General features: G+C 41.4%; 1 protein-coding gene across 3 annotated transcripts in view; it reads right to left on the bottom strand.

Moving 5' to 3' along the window:
- LOC112238718 (androgen receptor-like) overlaps positions 1–17595 on the bottom strand; it is a 37925-nt gene extending 20330 nt beyond the window's left edge. The window contains exons 1-3 of one of the 3 annotated variants that reach the window (XM_042303342.1): positions 16482–17592; positions 7845–7984; positions 6858–6974 (exon numbers count right to left, since the gene is read on the bottom strand). In XM_042303342.1, the coding sequence (XP_042159276.1) occupies positions 6858–6974; positions 7845–7984; positions 16482–17320 (1096 nt within the window). In that variant the 5' untranslated portion in view covers positions 17321–17592. Of the gene's footprint in view, positions 1–6857; positions 6975–7844; positions 7985–16481 lie in introns of all 3 variants that reach the window. The other 2 variants (XM_042303343.1, XM_042303345.1) reach the window with 2 other exon arrangements.
- Between the last annotated feature and the right edge of the window lie 1346 nt (positions 17596–18941).

An 18941-nucleotide genomic window follows, 5' to 3' on the forward strand; every position in this document is an offset into this window, starting at 1 on the left:
GCAGATTGTAGAGGTCTTGAAAAAGAAGGGTCGACACCGCAAATATTGACTCGTTGCATCAACTTCATGTAATTGTCAATAGAAGCCTTTGACACTTATGAAATGCTTGTAATTATACTTCAGTATTCCATAGTAACATCTTACAAAACTACCTAAAGACACTGAAGCAGAAAGCTTTGTGGAAATTAATATTTATGTCATTCTCAAAACTTTTGGCCATGACTGTAGATCCTAACTGGCATACATAGGCGGCGCGTCAGTTTCAAGTTTGGGGAAGATCATTTTCACCTTAAAAACGCACCTTTATAATAAAATCATTACATGCATAATCGCATTTACGGTCACTTTTGAGAATAGTGTTTTCCTGCTAATTGATTGCATTTTGAAACATTTGCGCTTACAGCCTACTGCCGTATGTGCATTGCTGCGCTTATAATGTGAAGAAATAGCCTAATAGTTTATCAATCTTAAAAGCTAAACGTTCTGATCTGTTGCATCAGCCTCATTGCTTTTAAAAATTGAAGTTGACCGACACAATAGGTCAACTTTTGTACTATGGGGATAGTAGACTGACATAGACTAGTGCTTTTGCCGTTCGTTCCTACTCATCTTGTTGGCTGACGAAAAGTAAATGTGGACAGTTCTAAAATCTTCAATATTTTTTACATCGGAATTCGATAAGAGGGATGAGCGCAGTTGCATGCCCGACGTCTTCACTTGTAGCCTACTTCAGAGCTCAGATGCCTGAGAGAAGAACCCAATCGTGTGACAGGGATTGGCTAATAAGAATTGCGATAACTGAGAGAGTCATGTGAGTTAGAGGTGCTTTTGAGTACTGCTGCCGGGAGAAGGGAATTATAATTATTATATTCAGCCCAAGGGCACAATGGCAACTTTGGCCGCAAAATACATGTATGTTTTATGGGGCGTTACAGCCACACAAAGGGGATGCCGCCGGGAAAAAAAATCGAGGCCTGGTGAAAATATTATCAGGTTTTTATCACATTGTGATTGAGAGACTGATGGAGTGTGTGCAGCCTTCACAAGGCACAAATCAAAGCTCATGCCTTTCATGTGACATTTTTCATGTGACATTTTTCAAATCATCATTAGAGTGGCATCTTGCAGCTTTAGAATGTATTTAAAATCAAAACATACAGCCCAACGTTTGTAGAACAGGTAAAGTTTGCATAAATACCTCTAAATTAAGCATATAGGAGGACCTGTTTCTTTGTTAACCGCTCAACACAGAACAGCTGCATGTGTTCACTCCCTCAAATCGTTTGGAGAAAACATCCTTTATATATTATTCAGCTTTGTTCAATTGTATTCTTCATACTATAAAATAATATAAAATAATGCCACGGAATTCTAAGCAAATATTGTCTGCTAAATGAACTAGAGTAGCCCACAGCCATATACATAGCCAGATCATGGCCTAACACAAGGGCAACTACATTTCTTTTATATCATGTTTCTTTAGACCTGTCTAGAATAAATAATGGATTTAATGTGATAGTGTAGGCTATTTAACATAGATGTATTAAACTTTAAAAATGTAGATGTTCCATAGGTCTGCATCAGTGGCTTGTAGGCTATGCATGGAAGCCAGGAGATGCTAAACATGTTTACGTTAATTAACAGTCAATTACCGTGAGACCGGCAGTTATTTGTTTGACAGTCACTAGCTGACAAAATGTCATGACCGCCACAGCCCTATCCACATTTGTGTCAAGTTGGCTGGATGTCCCTTGGGTGGTAGAACATTCTTGATACCCAACAGGAAACTGTTGAGCAGCATTGCAGTTATTGACACAAACTGGTGCACCTGGCACCTACTACCATACCCCGTTCAAAAGTACATACAATCTGTCTCTTGCCCATTCACCCTCTGAATGACGCACATACTGTACACAATCCATGTCTCAATTGTCTCAAGCCTTAAAAAGAGATAAGGGATCATAGCTTTCACCTGGATTCATCTGGTCAGTGTATGTAATTGAAAGAGCAGGTGTTCTAAATGTTTGGACACTCAGTGTAGATCATACATATACAGGAAATTCACAAAGTATTCACACCCCTTGAATTTTTCAAATTTTGTTGAGTTACAGCCTGAATTCAAAATGTATTACATTGAGATGTTATGTCACTGGCCTACACACAATACCTCATAATTTCAAAGTGGAATTCTGTTTTTCGCAAAAATGTTACAAATTATAAAAAATATACAAACTGAAATGTCTTGAGTCAATAAATATTCAACCCCATTGTTATGGTAAACCTAAATAAGTTCAGAAGTAAACATTTGCTAAGCAAGTCACATAAGTTGCATGGACTCACTCTGTCTGCAATAATAGTGTTAATCTATGTACCCCACACATACAAATATCTGTAAAGTTCCTCAGTCAAGCAGAGAATTTCAAACACAGATTCAACCACAAAGACCACAAAGGTTTTAAAATGTCTCGCAAAGAAGGGCACCTATTGGTAAATGTGTAGAAATGTAAATTACAATTTTTTTCTAAGAGTATATCAATACACCCAGTGACTACAAATATGCAGGCGTCCTTCCTAACTCAGTTGCCGTAGAGGAAGAAAACTGCCCAGGGATTTTACCATGAAGCCAATGGTGACTTTAAAACAGTTACAGAGTTTAATGGCTGTTTTATTTATTTATTTTACCTTTATTTAACAGACTTGTACCTTGTCAGCTCAGGGGTTTTGAACTTGCAACGCTCTAACCACTAGGCTACACTGCCGCTGTGATAAGATAAAAACTGAGGATGTATCAACAACATTGTAAACTCAGAAAAAAAAGAAACGTCCTCTCACTGTCAGCTGCATTTATTTTCAGTAAACTTAACATGTGTAAATATTTGTATGAACATAACAAGATTCAACAACTGAGACATGAACTGAACAAGTTCAACAGACATGTGACGAACAGAAATGGAACAATGTGTCCCTGAACAAAGGGGGGTCAAAATCAAAAGTAACAGTCAGTATCTGGTGTGGCCACCAGCTGCATTAAGTACTGCAGTGCATCTCCTCCTCATGGACTGCACCAGATTTGCCAGTTCTTATTGTGAGATGTTACCCCACTCTTCCACCAAGGCACCTGCAAGTTCCTGGACATTTCTGGGGGGAATGGCCCTAGCCCTCACCCTCCGATCCAACAGGTCCCAGACGTGCTCAATGGGATTGAGATCCAGGCTCTTCGATGGCCGTGGCAGAACACTGACATTCCTGTCTTGCAGGAAATCACGCACAGAACGAGCAGTATGGCTGGTGGCATTGTCATGTCAGGATGAGCCTGCAGGAAGGGTACCACATGAGGGAGGATGATGTCTTCCCTGTAAAGCACAGCGTTGAGATTGCCTGGAATGACAACAAGCTCAATCTGATAATGCTGTGACACACCGCCACACACCATGACGGACCCTCCACCTCCAAATCGATCCCGCTCCAGAGTACAGGTGTAATGCTTATTCCTTCTACGATAAACACAAATCCGACCATCACCCCTGGTGAGACAAAACCTTGACTCATCAATGAAGAGCACTTTTTGCCAGTCCTGTCTGGTCCAGCGACGGTGGGTTGTGCCCATAGGCAACGTTGTTGTCGGTAATGTCTGGTGAGGACCTGCCTACAACAGGCCTACAAGCCCTCAGTCCAGCCTCTCTCAGCCTATTGCTGACAGTCTGAGCACTGTTGGAGGGATAGTGTGTTTCCATCCTGTACCTGTCCCGCAGGTGTGATGTTCGGATGTACCGATCCTGTACAGGTGTTGTTACACGTGGTCTGCCACTGCGGGGATGATCAGCTGTCAATTTAAAGTTTTCATACCAATCGGTAATCGGCCTTTTCGGACGCCGTTTATGGCCGATTACATTGCACTCCACGAGGGAACTACGTGGCAGGCTGACCACCTGTTACGTGAGTGCAGCATCAAAAAGACCTGTGGCTGCAAGGAGCCAAGGTAAGTTGCTCGCTAGCATTAAACTTATCTTATAAAAAACAATCAATCTTAACATAATCACTAGTTAACTACACATGGTTGATGATATTACTAGGTTAACTAGCTTGTCCTACGTTGCATATAATCAATGTGGTGCATGTTAATTTATCATCGAATCACAGCCTACTTCAACTTCGCCAAACGCGTGATGATTTAACAAAAGCACATTTGTGAAAAAAGCACAATCGTTGCACAAATGTACCTAACCATAAACATCAATGCCTTCCATAAAATGAATACACAGAAGTATATATTTGTAAACCTGCATATTTAGTTAAAAGAAATGTATGTTAGCAGGCAATATTAACTATAGAAATTGTCACTTCTCTTGCGTTCAGTGCAAGCAGAGTCAGGGTATATGCAGCAGTTTGGGCCGCCTGGCTCGTTGCGAACTGTGTGAAGACCATTTCTTCCTAACAAAGACCGTAATTAATTTGCAAGAATTTTACATAATTCTGACATAACATTGAAGGTTGTGCAATGTAACAGCAATATTTAGACTTAGGGTTGCCACCCGTTCGATAAAATATGGTACTGTTCCGTATTTTGCTGGAAGAAGAAATGTTTTGTTTTCGAAATGATAGTTTCCGAATTTTACCGTATTAATGACCAAAGGCTCGTATTTCTGTGTCTTTATTATATTATAATTAAGTCTATGATTTGATATTTGATAGAGCAGTCTGACTGAGCTGTGGTAGGCAGCAGCAGGCTCATAAGCATTCATTCAAACAGCACTTTACTGCATTTGCGAGCAGCTCTTAGCAATGCTTGATGCACAGCACTGTTTATAAGTCTATCAACTCCCGAGATTAAGCTGGGAATACTAAAGTGCCTATAAGAACATCCAATAGTCAAAGGTATATGAAATACAAATGGTATAGAGAGAAATAGTTGATATGTCATAATTCCTATAACAATGACAACCTAAAACCTCTTACCTGGGAATATTGAAGACTCATGTTAAAAGGAACCACCAGCTTTCATATGTTCTCATGTTCTGAGCAAGGAACTTAAATGTTAACTTTTTTACATGGCACATATTACACTTCTACAACACTGTGTTTTTGCATTAAACCAAATTGAACATGTTTCATTATTTATTTGAGACTAAATAAGGGGGCCCATAAGGGGTGTGTGCTTAGTCCTCTCCTGTACTCCCTGTTCACCCACAACTGCGTGGCCAAGCACGACTCCAACACCATCATTAAGTTTGCTGACGACACAACAGTGGTAGGCTGATCACCGACAACGATGAGACAGCCTATAGGGAGGAGGTCAGAGACCTGACAGTGTGTTGCCAGGACAACAACCTCTCCCTCAATGTGAGCTAGACAAAGGAGCTGATCATGGACTACAGGAAAACGCGGGCCGAACAGACCCTCAATAACATCGACGGGGCTGTAGCGGAGCGGGTCGAGAGTTTCAAGGTACTTGGTGTCCACATCACCAACAAACTATCATGGTCCAAACAGACCAAGACAGTCGTGAAGAGGGCACGACAACACCTTTTCCCCTTCAGGAGACCGAAAAGATTTGGCATGGGCCACAGATCCTCAAAAATTTCTACTAGCTGCGCCATCGAGAGCATCCTGACCGGTTGCATCACCACCTGGTATGGTAACTGCTCGGCATCTGACCATAAAGACCCACAGAGGGTAGTGCGTAAGGCACAGTACATCACTGGGGCCAAGCTTCCTGCCATCCAGGACCAATATATTAGGCGATTTCCGAGGAAGGCCCCCAAATTTAAAAAAAAACTCCAGTCACCCAAGTCATAGACTGTTCTCTCTGCTACCGCACTGCGAGCGATACAGGAGCGCCAAGTCTAGGTCCAAAAAGCTCCTTAACAGTATGAGAGCAAAATTGTAAGATTATGTAATAATACTGTAATTGCATCAACTGGTAGTTTTATGCAACAGAATAGAGGGTTCTTATAACTCTATCGTGTCTGTGTGAACTGAACGTGGGCCTCTAGGAGATTTAACACTGACAGGAGATTTACGATGTCTTTGGGTGATACCGCATTCCAGAGTAGGAGTTAATGTTTCTCTTCTATAAGGTACCAGGGAGAGATGGCTCGGGGCCAGACCCTGGTTTCTACACGAGAATAGTTTTTACAGTTTTTTTGTCTGCTGTGAATTATAAGTATTTTTTTATACAAATCTTATTATTTATTGTTATTTTTACTTCATTTTTTACATTTAAAAAAAAAACTTTACTTTAGTTTATTTAGTAAATATTTTTTTAAACTCTATTTCTTGAACTGCATTGTTGGTTAAGGGCTTGTAAGTAAGCATTTCAGAGTAAGGTCTACACTTGTTGTATTCGGCGCATGTGACAAATAAATTTGATTTGATTTTGAAATCTACACTGGAGTTGCTTACCAAGGAGACAGTGAATGTTCCTGAGTGGCAGAGTTGCAGTTTGACAGACTTCAATCTGCTTGAAAATCTATGTCAAGACCTGAAAATAGCTGTCTATCTATGATCAACAACCAATTTGACAGAATTTTCAAAATACCTTTGCTATGTTAAAACTGTCAAAGAAAGAGAGACAGACAGAGAAAATCCCACTATTTTACCATGCCTGCTTCTGTATACAGCTGTTGGTATAGCTGAAAGAGGGTAGGTAGGGGGTAAACAACATGGTCAATTAAATCCTAAAGACCTAGTCATGATTCCTGCTTTTTCATAGACCCTGTAACCAAAATACAGGCGTGTCTAGGCTTCCTGCCCTCCCATCTTTATCTCTGCTCCCCTCTTCACCCCTTCTTTTTCGTTATGTCTTTCACTCCCTCTCTCCATTTAACAGTCATGTATGTTATGGTAAAAGTTGTTACCTTTGAGGCTCATTCCAGACCGGAAGCATCTGCTGAGACGACAGGAAGGACAGTTCTTCCTCCTCAGCTTGTCGATGGTGCAGTCGTTACGGCTGGCGCACAGGTGATTCTGCTTACCTGGGGACACAATAACAAACAAGGCTGCTTCAGGGGAATTGGGTATCCCATTTCCTGTGTGGGTGCGCGTGCAAGGGTGTTTTTGTTTTTGTCTATCCTTGTGGGGACCAGACGCGCTCACAAGGATAGTAAAACAAGGAGTGGGGACATTTCTCCAGTCCCCACAGGGGAAAAGGCCATTTTAGGCTTAGGGGTTAGGTTTATGAGTTAGGGTTAGGGGTTAGGGAAAATAGGATTTTGAATGGGAATCAATTGTTTGTTCCCCAAGAGGATAGTAAGACAAACTTACAGTATGTGTGCGAGTGTATGTGTATGGTATGTGTGCGAGTGTATGTGTATGGTATGTGTGCGAGTGTATGTGTATGGTATGTGTGCGAGTGTATGTGTATGGTATGTGTGTGTATGTGTATGTATGTGTATGTGGTGGTATGTGTGCGAGTGTATGTGTATGGTATGTGTGTGTATGTGTATGTATGTGTGTGTGTATGTGTATGGTATGTGTGCGAGTGTATGTGTATGGTATGTGTGCGAGTGTATGTGTATGGTATGTGTGTGTGTATGTGTATGGTATGTGTGCGAGTGTATGTGTATGGTGTGTATGAGTGTATGTGTATGGTATGTGTGTGTGTATGTGTATGGTATGTGTGCGAGTGTATGTGTATGGTATGTGTGCGAGTGTATGTGTATGGTATGTGTGCGAGTGTATGTGTATGGTATGTGTGCGAGTGTATGTGTATGGTATGTGTGTGTGTATGTGTATGGTATGTGTGTGTGTATGTGTATGGTATGTGTGTGTGTATGTGTATGGTATGTGTGTCGTGTTTGATATGTGTGTGTGTGTGTGTGCGTGCATGAGTGTGTGTGGCTCACTCTCTGCGGCCCTCTTGAAGAACACCTTGCAGCTCCCACAGGTAACAGCTCCATAGTGACAGCCTGACGCCTCGTCTCCACATACCTTACACACCCTCCGGTCTGAGAAATACACCCTCACTGGCAACATATCCTCACATCTGAAACACACACGCACATCTGTAAACACACAACACACACCTAACACTCCTTCAGATCTTATATATACACCTCATAACCACACACAAACACACACACGCCTGAAAACACACAACACACCTAACGCTCGTTTAGATCTTACAGATACACCCTCACTTCTGAAAAGCACCTACCTGACTAGCTGCCTATACCTGCCTATCTGCACATACCTGCCTATTGATGATTGGGATTGAGTCATTATGATTCTTTTTCATTCATTTAGCAGCAGAAACTGTTTACCAGATATGGTGTGGAATACGGTCTCAGGTCAACTTTACACTACATTTGAGGTATGACAAGTCTGACAAATGTTACATTTTAAGTTAGCCAGCTATCCTTTTAAAGGGCGACTGGACTTTCTGGTTTGGCCGTGTTTTAGATTTGGTTAATAAAAAAATGCTAGTGGATTCAAACAAGTTGGTTTCGGGGTGTGGTTTGATGTGGGTGTTTTGTGTGTTCACAGGTGGAAAAGTTAGCCAAATAATTTAGCAAATTTGCTTCAGCCAGCTGGTGTACGACCGTGACAAAGTTGGTTTGACATTAGGTAGCATATCTACAGTGCATTTTGAAAGTTTTCAGACCCCTTCATTTTTCCCACATTTTATTACATTACAGCCTTATTCTAAAATTGATTTGATTTGTTGTTTTCTCTCATCAACCTACACACAATACCCCATAATAAGAAAGCAAAAACAGGTTTTTTATTTTTTTTGCAAATGTATAAAAAAGGGAAAAACAGAAATATCACATTAACATAAGTATTCAGACCCTTTACTCAGTAGTATTCAGACCCTTTACTCAGTAGTATTCAGACCCTTTACTCAGTAGTATTCAGACCCTTTACTCAGGACTTTGTTGAAGCACCTTTGGCAGCGATTGCAGCCTTGAGTCTTCTTGGGTATGACGCTACAAGCTTGGCACACTTGTATTTGGGACATTCAAAGACCTGTCCCGAAGCCACTCCTGCGTTTTCTTGCCTGTGTGCTTAGAGTCATTGTCCTGTTGGAAGGTGAACCTTCAGTCCCAGTCTGAGGTCCTGAGTGCTCTGGAGAAGGTTTTCATCAAAGATCTCTCTGTACTTTGCTAAGTCCATCTTTCCCTCAATTTGACTAGTCTCCCAGTCCCTGCCACTTAAAAACGTCCCCATAGAATGATGCTGTCACAATCTTGCTTCACCGTTGGGATGTTATTGGCCAGGTGATGAGTGGTGCCTGGTTTCCTCCAGACGTGACGCTTGGCATTCAGGCCAAAGAGTTCAATATTGTCTTTCATCAGATCAGAGAACCAGCGGGCTGTCATGTGCCTTTTACTGAGGAGTGGCTTCCGTCGGCCACTCTCCCATAAACACCTGATTGGTGGAGTGCTGCAGAGATGGTTGTCTTTCTGGAAGGAATCTCCACAGAAGAAATCTGGAGCTCTGTCAGAGTGACCATCGGGTTCTGGGTCACCTACCTGACCAAGTCCCTTCCTCCCTAATTGCTCAGTTTGGCCGGGTGGCCAGCTCTAGGAAGAGTCTTGGTGGTTCCAAATGACTTCCATTTAAGAATGATGGAGGCCACTGTGTTCTTGGGGACCTTTAATGCTGCAGACATTTTTTGGTACCCTTGCTCAGATCTGTGCCTGGACACAATTATGTCTCGGACCTCTACGGACAATTCCTTCGGCCTCATGGCTTGGTTTTTGCTCTGACATGCTATGTCAACTGTGGGAGCTTATTTAGACAGGTGTGTGCCTTTCCTATCATGTCCAATCAATTGAACCTGAGCTCAAATTTGAGTCTCATAGCAAAGGGTCTGAATACTTATGTAATAAGGTGTAATAAGGTATTTTTTGTAATAAATTTGCTAAAATTGATTAAAAAAACAGTCATTGCTTTTTCATTATGGGGTATGGTGTGTACATTGATGAGGAAAAATGTTGGTCAATCAATTTTAGAATAAGGCTGTAACGTAACAAAATGTGGAAAAGGTGATGTGGTCTGAATAATTTCCGAATGCACTGTCTAAATTAAATGGTCCTTGAATGTGAATTAATTCAACTTGATTAATATCCACTACTAGACATTTGACTGACCCATTACCCCACAGCCTTGGCATTAAGTGTGATATTATTATTAACAGGGGCGCAACTTACACTGGGGGCGGGGGAATGCCCCCCCCCCCATTCAGAAATAGCATTTTCGTGTTTTATAATGGAAATGTGATACTAAACGGGGCAACAGTGTGCTTTAGGACCAGTTGGACGCCACCGAGCGGTCGGGTAGGCTGTTTGGAGTGCTTATCAGACTGAAGAAAATACAAATACAGTACCATTCAAAAGTTTGGGGTCACTTAGAAATGTCTTTGAAAGAAAAGCACATTTTTTTTGTCCATTGATAACATAAAATTGATCAGAAATACAGTGTAGACATTGTTAATGTTGTAAATGACTATTGTAGCTGGAAATGGCTGATTTTTAATGGAATATCTATATAGGCGTACAGAGGCCCATTATCAGCAACCATCACTCTTGTGTTCCAATGGCACGGTGTGTTAGCTAATCCAAGTTTAGCATTTTAAAAGGCTAATTGATCATTAGAAAACCCTTTTGCAATTATGTTAGCACAGCTGAAAACTGTTGTCCTGATTAAAGAAGCAATAAAACTGTCCATCTTTAAACTAGTTCTGGAGCATCAGCATTTGTTGGTTCGATTACAGGCTCAAAATTGCCAGAAACAAAGACTTTCCTTCTGAAACTTGTCAGTCTATTCTTGTTCTGAGAAATTAAGGCTATTCCATGCAAGAAATTGCCAAGAAACTGCAAATCGCATACATCGCTGTGTACTACTCCCTTCACAGAACAGCGCAAACTGGCGCTAACCACAATAGAAAGAGGAGTGGGAGGCCCCGGGGCACAACTGAGCAAGAGGACAAGTACATTAGAGTTGCTGGTCTTCTAGGAGAGTTGCAAAGAAAAAGCCATATCTCAGACTGGCCAATAAAAATGTAATTTTAAGATGCCAATAAAAATGTAATATTAAGATGGGCAAAAGAACACAGACAATGGACAGAGGAACTCTGCCGAGAAGGCCAGCATCTCGGAGTCGCCTCTTCACTGTTGACGTTCAGTCTGGTGTTTTGCAGGTACTAAATGGTACTAAATGAAGCTACCAGTTGAGGACTTGTGAGGTGTCTGTTTCTCAAACTAGACACTCTAATGTAATAAACTTATTGTCAAAAGGCGTCGTAAGAAGTGGACCAAGGTGCGGCGTGGTGAGCTTACATATTCCTTTTATTAGATAAATGTCGCCAACAAAAACAATAAACAAGACAAAACGACCGTGAAGCTTAACAGGGCTATGATGCCTCTAACAAAGTTAACTACCCACCCTGAAAGGAGGGAGAAAGGGCAATCTAAGTATGATTCCCAATCAGAGACAACGATAGACACCTGTCCCTGATTGAGAACCATACCCAGCCAAAACATAGAAATAAAGAAACATAGAATGCCCACCCCACATCACAACCTGACCTAACCAAATAGATAAATAAAACGGCTCTCTTAAGTCAGATTGTGACACTTATCCTCTGCAGCAGAGGTAACTCTGGGTAATCCTTTCCTGTGACGGTCCTCTTGAGATCCAGTTTCATCATAGGGCTTGATGGTTTTCGCGACTGCACTTGAAGAAACTTTCAAAGTTCTTGAAATGTTCCGTATTGACTGACCATTATGTCTTATAGCAATGATGGATTGTCGTTTCTCTTTGCTTATTTGAGCTGTTCTTGCCATAATATGGACTTGGTCTTTTACCAAATAGGGCTATCTTCTGTATACCACCTAGGGTTGCAAAGGGTCGGAAACGTTCCGGTAAATTTCCAGAAATTTTCCATGGGAAGTTAAGCCCTGGAATTTGGGGAATTTTGCTTAATTTCATCAAAAAATGTTAGCTTAATAACAGTGAACCTTTTTTGTGGGATACACACAAGGCAATTCTAGGTCTTGCGGCATATTTTGGTTAACTATGCCCAATTCTCCCAATTCAATGGAATTGCAACCCTCTGCATGCACAGTGCACTCTTCCATCACATGTACAGGTGATTCTCAAGATCTTGCATACTAATGTGATGCTTTTCGAGCCTACACTGCTACACTGTCTGAGCCAAGGACTACATGCTTTCCGGTATATTTTGATTACAATACTGGGTGGGGTGAATATATTTTATACGACATACATGATTTTTTGTTAACTAGCAAATAGTAGCCTACAGCAAAGTGTATGTAAATCATTTATAACTTGTTAACAATTTATAATATTTACAAGAAACTGCCACGGGCACTATCTAATATGTGGAGACATTTCACTGCAGCTAAAGTAGAAGGAAAAGCAGTGTACATTTGCAAATACTGTGCCAAATCATATGTGAAGAACGCAACAAAGATCCAGAATCATCTGGCCAAGTGCATAAAGTTCCCTCAGCGCTCACAGCATGCAACCTGGTTCACCTCTGATGCTCACAGGCAATGTGTGTTGAAAGAGATTTTTGAATGTTCTTTGCCCAGCATACACCCCTCCAACCAGACATGCTATATCTACTAATTTGCTGGATGCAGAGTTCAAACAGAGTTCAAGTGAAGGCCAAGAAAATCATAGAGAAAACAGACTGTATTGCAATCAGGAATAATTAACTACATAATCTCCACCCCTCAACCAGTATTCTACAAGAGCACAAGCACAAGCGATAACAGACACACCAGTCTCTACATTGCAGATGAGCTGGCAGTTATCATGACCTTGGACCACAGATGGTATCTGCACTGGTGACAGACAATGCTGCGAACATGAAGGCTGCTTGTTCTAAAGTGGAGGAGTCCAACCCTCACATCACACCCATTGGCTGTGCTGCTCATGCATTGAATCTGCTCCTCAAGGACATCGTGGCACTGAAAACAATGGATACACTCTGCAAGAGAGCCAAGGAAATGGTTAGGTATGTGAATGGTCATCAAGTTATAGCAGCAATCTACCTCACCAAGTAAAGTGAGAAAGAATAAGAGCACCACATTGAAGCTGCCAAATAACACCCATTGGGAGTCTCCTGGAGGCGAAGGAGTCTCCAAGAAATGGCCATGTCAAAGTCTGCCAATATGGACAGCCGCATCAAGAGGATCCTCCTGGATAATGTATATTGGGAGAGAGTGGTAAGCAGCCTGAAACCTATAGCAGTAGCCATTGCACGGATTGAGGGAGACAATGCCATCCTGTCTGATGTTCAGACTCTGCTTGCAGATGTAAGAGAATAAATCTGTACTGCCCTGCCCACTTCACTGTTGCTCCAAGCAGAGGAAACTGCAGTTCTGAAATACATCAAAAAGCGTGAAGACTTCTGCCTGAAGCCCATACATGCCGCAGCGTACATGTTGGACTGCTAGCAGGAGCACGCTGTCTGGTGCAGCGATCCACAAGGCCTATGGTGTCATCAATACCATGTCTTGCCACCTTGGCCTGGATGAGGACAAGGTTCTTGGCAGTCTGGCGAAGTACACTTCCAAGCAAGGGCTTTGGGATGGAGATGCAATATGGCAGTTGTGCCAACATATCTCATCAGCCACCGGCGATGAGGAAGGGACTTTGTGGATTTGAGGCTCTTTCCCCTGTTGCTTCCATCATCCTCCAAATCCCACCAACATCAGCTGCCTCAGAGCGCAACTGGTCCTTGTTTGGGAACACACACACACACCAAAGCACGCAACAGGCTGACCAATACAAGGGTTGAAAAATTGGTGGCCATCCGGGCAAATTTGAGGCTTTTTGAGCCTGACCACGAGCCATCCTCAACAAAGTTGGAAAGTGACAGTGAAGATCAGGCCTCAGAGTCAGATGTTCAAGAGGTGGACATTGAGGAGGTCCAGAGCGAAGACATGGAAGCCTGAGAGGAAAACAACCAAAGCTTTAGTTTCTAGACTATAATTTTACAGATGCAGGTTGAAAACATTTTTGGAAGATGCGATGGATCATTGGGGATCATTGAATATTCCCATTCTTTTGTTGAAAATCATCCCATGTGAAGAGTCAACTCATTTAATAAAAGTTCAATTCGTAACGAAATTGTTTTTTCTTTCTATTGGACAGATTTAATCATTTTCAATTATGTCTATTTATGATAAGGTTAAAGGTTCATGTTTCTGTCTCCATATGATATCGTAAATATTTCCAATGCAAAAAACATCTACATTTAAATGGTATTAATATTAATTTGCATTTCCGTTAATTCCCCTATATTCTGGTTAATTCCCACGGAAAGTTTCCACCTCAGAATATTCCCCAAAATGTGCAACCCTAATACCACCCATACCTTGTCACAGCACAACTGATTGCCTCAAACGCATTTAAGAGTAAAGAAATTCCACAAATTAACTTTAACAAGGCACACCTGTTAATTGAAATGCATTTCAGGTGACTACCTCATGAAGCTGGTTAAGAGACTGCCAAGAGTGTGCAAAGCTGTCATCAAGGCAAAGGGTGGCTACTTTGAAGAATCTCAAATATATTTTGTTTTGTATAACACTTTTTTGGTTACTACATGATTCCATATGTGTTATTTCATAGTTTTGATTTGTTGTGTGGAATTGTTATATTACTTGTTAGATATTGCTGCACAGTCAGAACTAGAAGCACAAGCATTTCGCTACACTCACAATAACATCTGCTAAAAATGTGTAATACAATTTGATTCCAAACTTTTGACTGGTACTGTATATTATGTCCTAAAGCTGTGCCCCTGATTATTAAAGCTGCAATATGTCACTTCTGGGGCAGCCTGACCAAATTCACATAGAAATGTGAGTAATAGATCTGTCATTCTCATTGAAAGCATGTCTAAGAAGCAGTATATCTGTTCTATATGCGCTGTTTCTATACTTCCCATGCTTAAGTTTGTTTTTTTGCGTCTTTTACTTTCGGCTTGTACACCAGCTTCAAATAGCAGAAAATACAATATGTTTGCTTATGGAAAATATATTTCACAGATCTTTAAATGGAACAATGATTTTCTACATTATACTTGCTTGTTTTGGTCACATTAACTGAAATTAGGCAAACTATTAGAATTTCAGCAACCAGGAAATGGCTTAGTGATTTCTGCATAGTGCATTTTTAAGTGGTGAGTGTTGCCAAATGTCCTACTGGGCCGGCGGATTGAGACTAAATACATTACACCTGGTTAGTTGAAGGCCAGCGGATAGTTGACTGGAAGCCTATTACTCTAATACCCCTTAAATAAACAGTGGTTAGGAAGTAAACAGTTGTGTCAGGGGCAGACCCACTGGTGGGTAGTAGTCACTAGACGGCCATGCTGGAAAAGACAGCTGCAGTCTGTCCTCTCCAGCAAGGGGATATTGTAGTGAGTCTCTGAGGCAGCTGGTGAAGGGAATTAGGTCACATGTTAAAATGGATATTCACTAACATGCTTACCACACCAATCCCATCGCGTGCACGAGCGTTGCAAAATATATTTACGCACACGTTATTCAATCATTGCACCCACACTGCTCGCGCTCGTCAACGAGCGTCTGCATAGCCAGGCGCTAAAATAGAACTTGGTTCTATTTGTGACGCTTGACGTGCTTTAAGTCCCACCTCTCCCATCTCCTCATTGGTTTTTAGGAGCATATACCCATGTGTCATCTCCTCATTGGTTTTTAGGTACATATACCCACGTGGGTGATTGAAAGATGAACTGAGGTCCACACTCTCGTCCAGTTGGTGGTGGTAATGCACCTTAAAGTTGGTTGCCAACTGCCATATAAAGTCCAAAGAAGAAGAAGAAGAAGTCTGAAGTAGGATAGATTACTAGAAGGATAGTAGGATAGATTACTAGAAACTGACTGGGTTTATCCTTTTATTGTTGGATTAGTTGTCGGAGTGGAGGACCTTGTGCATTCCAGATAAAATAACAACCCAATGTTTATATCCCAGGACAAATTAGCTAGCAACAGCAAGCTAGCTAGCTATTGCCAGAAATGTTTAATTATTTTCCAAATGAGTATAGTTGGTTCAGAGTTTGTTTTGATATTTCAACTTGTGTGTCCTGATCGTGCCTGGTGTGTGGTGGACAAAATCAACATGTGCGAGATAGGGCATGTGGACACACATGTGCTTGTGGTTTGGTCAGAATGTTTTTTTTTTTTTTACCCTTATTTTACCAGGTGGCAGGACACATAGCAGGACACATGGCAGGACACATAGTGAACATGGTGCCATCCAGAAGCATCACAACACTTAACTCTACATAATACTGTCATAACAATATAACAGATGGCATTACAACTATTATTGAATTTGACAGATTATAAAAACTGTTGTTTTGTTATGATGACACAAACATAGTTAGAGAAGCTACATTGATGTTCCTCTGGCCCGCTTGGTATTATGGGAAACAAACAAACAATTTAAATAAAATGTCTTATAAAGAGTATATCTACCTCAAACTGGGGTCAGCACCCATCCATCCAGAACTATCCTTCTTGATAGCGGAATGATACACTTGGAGACCCCTTTCACCCATCATCACACTTTGGTAACTTTGCGCCTGGACATGAAACTCCTGTGGCATCCCAGAGTCATAGTCCGTATAGTTAACCCCAGGGAACGAGGTACAGGGAAAGGGGTTACGTGCTCCACGAGACATGCAATTTCCGTTGTCACAATATTTACAGAACCAAGATCCATCCGCCACGGGACAGGGTCCCTCATGCCCTGGTTCGATTTTGATGTTACGGCTGCTGGTTTGGTAATTGACTGCCGATGTGTCCGGAAAGTCCCTACCAAACACCAGGGCTGGGGGGTCTTTACGTAATGGAGAACTTAAAGGTAACAGTTCGTCAAACTGAGAGGGCACTGCGTTACCGTTATCCAGATTCACGAACATGTCCGAGTTTTTACGGAGACCTTGGGCCATCTCCAAATCGTGCGTAGGCCTTGTCACGTTCCATTCGCAGTCCCTTTCGCGCTCCAGAGTTTGTAAAAAACCCAAGTCATTTTGTCCACAAATGTCTTGATTTACTTCGAATGGTGGCCCATTTGATATAATTATCGTTTTCCTCGACATCTGGGTGGTTAATGAGGTCAAACTGGCGCCAGCTCCAAAATCCTCCGAGACGGAGAAACGGTTTCCGTAATTTGGGCCGCTGTCTGCAGAGAACGGAATGTCGCCCCGTCCATTATCCACTATCTCGTTAAACTGCGAACTCAAACCTAAAAACACAGGCACCGCGTCACTTAATTCATTGGCTGTATGTGATTTATTTGTGCCACTCTGCATTGTTGTTTTGATTCCGTCACAGACGCGCACGGTTCTAAACAAATACGTGATATCTAGGTCTCAGTTGTGCACAGTAGAACCTAAAACTCGAGGAGCTACAAAAAAAATGTCCCGTAATGTGAGAGTAGAAGCAACTACGTCAAATCCAAACGCAACCGTGTCACCGGAGACTCCTGCTATGTCGTTATGTCTGGCCACCACCTATAACCACATCGAACTACGGGATCTACATTAACAACAAGTCACTTCGACGCCTCCGCGCTTTGCTCATTCGGGTGTGACCTCCGCAGCTCAGTGAAGGGAATGGCTGGCGCGTGTCCAAGTTGAGACTTGTGTGGGGTAAAGTGCATTCTCTAACGTATTATTATTGTCTGTTTATAACACATGGTTCTAAATGTATATGGTTCTAAATCTATGTTGATCTAAATCTGTCTGTTACTTATTTGACTTGCTATTCTCACTGTAACGTATATTTAAAATATAGTTTTAATAAAGTTGAAGAGACAAGAGTGCCTCTGTTGCTGGTTCCTCTTATCTCCCAGTCAAAACACAGTGTGTGCTCTCCTCCTCCTTCAGTGTAATAACACAACAACAGTGACTTGTTAGTGTTTTTCTGACCCACAGACTCTCCGGTAATGTATTTAAAAAAAGTGATCGAAAGCTATGTTCACCGTGTTACAGTACCTTAAGATGAATGCACTAACTGTAAGTCTATCTGGATAAGAGCTGCTGCTAATTGACTCAATTTAATGTAATTGAGCTGCTCAATAGCCTACTTCCCAAAGAACATAACTGTATTTTCCCTAGGGAGGGATTTTGTCTTCCAGAATAGTAGACCTCAGATTTTATAACACTGTATAAAAAAAATAAAGATGTTGATTCAACTGAAAGCAACCAGCTGCAATATGATTGTGAGTTGGCTCAACAACATTTTTGCTCCAGCTGGTTATCTTACAATTGTATGTGGAATCAATATATATTTTATAAAACAGTCCTTACTATATGTTTTCAGTCATAACATGCCTACTGAAAAACACACACACTCCATACAAACATATGTCAGACCTGCACGCGCACACACACACACACACATAAAACAACAAACACACACACTCCGTACAAACATATGTCATATCTGCACGCGCGCACACACACACACACTCCGTACAAACATATGTCAGACCTGCACGCGCGCACGCACACACACACACACACACACACAGAGACACACACACACACAGAGACACGCACAGACACATAAAACAACAAACACACTCACATCAAGTACAATAATATATGCCTAGAGTAATACAGTAGCAAAATACACAGCACTCAACACATATTCAGTGTTGGTTAATGGTATTTATTGGAGTCATAGCAAAACACTTTGCAAAGGATGTTGTACTAATTGATACAGTTCAAGTCAGAAGTGTACATACACCTTAGCCAAATACATTTAAACTCAGTTTTTCACAATTCCTGACATTTAATCCTAGTAAAAATTCCCTGTCTTAGGTCAGTTAGGATCACCACTTTATTTTAAGAATGTGAAATGTCAGAATAATAGTAGAGATAATGATTTATTTCAGCTTTTATTTCTTTCATCACATTCCCAGTGGGT

The sequence above is a fragment of the Oncorhynchus tshawytscha genome, linkage group LG21 (assembly GCF_018296145.1).
Source record: "Oncorhynchus tshawytscha isolate Ot180627B linkage group LG21, Otsh_v2.0, whole genome shotgun sequence".
Lineage (NCBI taxonomy): Eukaryota > Metazoa > Chordata > Actinopteri > Salmoniformes > Salmonidae > Oncorhynchus > Oncorhynchus tshawytscha.